The 2853-nt window shown below is 24.0% G+C and overlaps 1 protein-coding gene across 1 annotated transcript in view; it reads right to left on the bottom strand.

Moving 5' to 3' along the window:
• LOC107448902 (NUBP iron-sulfur cluster assembly factor 2) overlaps positions 1-2853 on the bottom strand; it is a 21942-nt gene that overhangs the window by 15088 nt on the left and 4001 nt on the right. Inside the window, exons 4-5 of the mRNA XM_016064260.3 lie at positions 2444-2553; positions 965-1119 (exon numbers count right to left, since the gene is read on the bottom strand). Coding sequence (XP_015919746.1) covers positions 965-1119; positions 2444-2553 — 265 coding nt within the window. The remainder of the gene's footprint in view (positions 1-964; positions 1120-2443; positions 2554-2853) is intronic.

Below are 2853 nucleotides of genomic sequence, written 5' to 3'. Positions count from 1 at the left end.
ATTAAAAAAAAAAGAAATTATAATTATGAAACATGAAGATTTAGGAACGTAAAATAACAGACAAAATATTCTAGATAAATAGTTAATAACAAAAGAAACTAATAAATTTAAACTAGCAATGTCTGCCAGTAAAATATTAGTAATGAATAATGCTACACAAAGGGATTTCTTGATAAAATTCTAGGTTAAACAAAAATTATAAATGATTATTATAACAAATCTCTTGTTTAAAGCATTTTTACAAGAAACTATTACACTTTTAAGAAAACAAAGCAGATAAAGTCTTAGATTTTGCAGTTGGACAGATTCGTATAGTAATAATCATATTAGTAACAATAAATAAAAAGTTCATAACATTTATTCATTTATTTTTTTACAACGGAAAACAAGTTATATTGCACAGAATGAAACATTAATTGGAAAACTCAATATCTGTTTAGAATCATTATTATTGTATTCAATAGAAAACTGATTCCAACAGCTTATTTTTAAAAAAATAATAATAATTTTATAACGAACTTTCAAAGATGAATGAGTAAAATTTTTATCAAATTGTTATTTAAAATTACTATTTAAAACTTTTCAATACACAACTTGCTGTAATTGAATAACAAAAGAAGAAACTGGTTTTTCAGTAAGAAAAACAACAGTAAAATCATGTCTTAAGGTGTCACAAACAAACACTCAGTTAGTTAATATAAAAAAAAGATTCTTGATAAATCTAGCACATATAAGTTATATACTATACAGTTTCTTTGAAGCAAGTAATAAGCATTAAACAAAAACTTAATTTATGCATTTAAAATTATGAATAATGTAATTAATTTATATTTTGGCATAGTGTTATGTTACAATTTTAGGAAAATTTATTGATTACAATGATTTGAAGAATGAAATTAATTATTATTTATTGTTAATTATTTTAAGAAAAGAGAACAAAATATTATTTGTGCGTATTAAATACCTGAGGTGTTGTTACAAGAACAGCTCCAACATTTGATTTATTCTTGATACACTCAGCTAGTGTTATATGTTCATCGGAAGTTCCTGGTGGCATATCAATAACTAAATAATCAAGATTCTGCCAATGAACATCAGTCAGGAACTGTTTAATCATTGCTGTAAGAAAAATTTTGTTCTAAATTCGAGTAGGTTCTGAAAAATTAGATAGGCAATGAAAAATATATTACAGGATGTAAAATGAGAGTTTTCATTATACTAGACCAGTGTTTCCCAAACTTATGACTTTTGTGTACCCTTTCTAAATTTTTCGTAACGTTGTGTACCACTCATAAAAAAAATTAATGAATTTTTTGAAAAATATGTTTATTTCTCTTTTTTGGAACAAAGTTTTGTTAATAAGTTCATTTGCATCAGTGAGAACATTGTTTTTGCTGTGATAAAAAAATGCACAAAAGTTAAAAATCACAACTGGTTGCTGACACCACTAATAAATTAACTCTGCAAAAAAATAGCCAATGCAAAAATACGTATTTTTGCTGACGTAATACGTATGAAACTATACGTATTACGAATATATAAATTTTTATGACTAGCTTTGTTTCTAAATAAATTTTTTTGAAATTTTCATTTGTTGTAAGACATTTCGCATAAGAACGCGTACCCCCTCTAAACTGTTCCCGTACCCCTGGGGGTACGCGTACCACACTTTGGGAAACACTGTCCTAGACAAAATATGTTTTTAAACTTTTCATTTGGTTGCATACAACTGCTTTTGAATACATGTCATAAAAAAATATACCCACTAATATAAAACATTTGCATTCCTTTTTAATAATTAATTAAATTTCATTTAAATGACGCTGTTCATCAAATAGAATGCATTTTAGAGAGAAATAATTTTATAATCCAATAGTTTAATTTACAATGCAAAATATTTCACGTGAAGCAAGATGAGTCATTTTAAATTCAATATTATTTAATATATAATTTTAAATTTGATTTTAGTATACATAAATTAAAAACAATGTATAATAAATAGTAAATAATATATTGCTAAATTTATAGTAATTATTATTTTTTTTTACATTTTGTATATTACAGTATATTACACTAATGATAAACTAAGCAAGTAAAAGAAATTTGCAGTAAGAAAAGTGAGTAGTGATTCTGTTTATACATGTTTTTTTCCTTGTTGAATGAAATGGTAGATAGTTGAATGGATAGTTGAATGGAAATTAGAAACTTTAAGAGGAAATGTTGGAAATCTTTCTTTGCAAATGTTATTTCTGTATTACTTTTATTTCTTTATATTCTGTTTATAATTTATTAAAAATTATCAATGATGTTTAGTAATTACAGAATAAAAACCGCTTATAAATTTTATTTTAATGTACCCTTTATAAGATATCAAGTAAATTTAATACATATTACATTACTTTAAAATGGCAACACATAAATATAAAATTTGTAATTAATTTACCATTCTTTTTAGGGCCTCTCCATATTACTGCATCATTTCTATCATTCAATAAAAAACCAATAGACATTACAGCAAAACTTTGAGATTTGTCAGTATATACAGGCACCCACCTTAAATAATCAAAACTTTTTTTTTAAAAAATAAATTAATGCACAGCATGAAAATTATGAAAACATCAAAGAATATTTTCTCAAATATACACAGAGGAAAGTCTCATTTTTGAAATTGTTGGGAATTTAGCAACCCAAAAAAATAGTTCTTGAGTAATAGGTCTTTAAGGTAAGTAAAGATCAAAACATGCATTATATAATTAAGATTAAAAAAAAAAGAAATAAAAATTAAGTCTAATCAAGATTTTGAACATATTACATGTAAATCAAATAAAAAATTATTATTATTTTATATATATA

The sequence above is a fragment of the Parasteatoda tepidariorum genome, chromosome 8 (genome assembly GCF_043381705.1).
Source record: "Parasteatoda tepidariorum isolate YZ-2023 chromosome 8, CAS_Ptep_4.0, whole genome shotgun sequence".
Lineage (NCBI taxonomy): Eukaryota > Metazoa > Arthropoda > Arachnida > Araneae > Theridiidae > Parasteatoda > Parasteatoda tepidariorum.
This window is presented reverse-complemented; position numbering and strand designations above follow the sequence as displayed.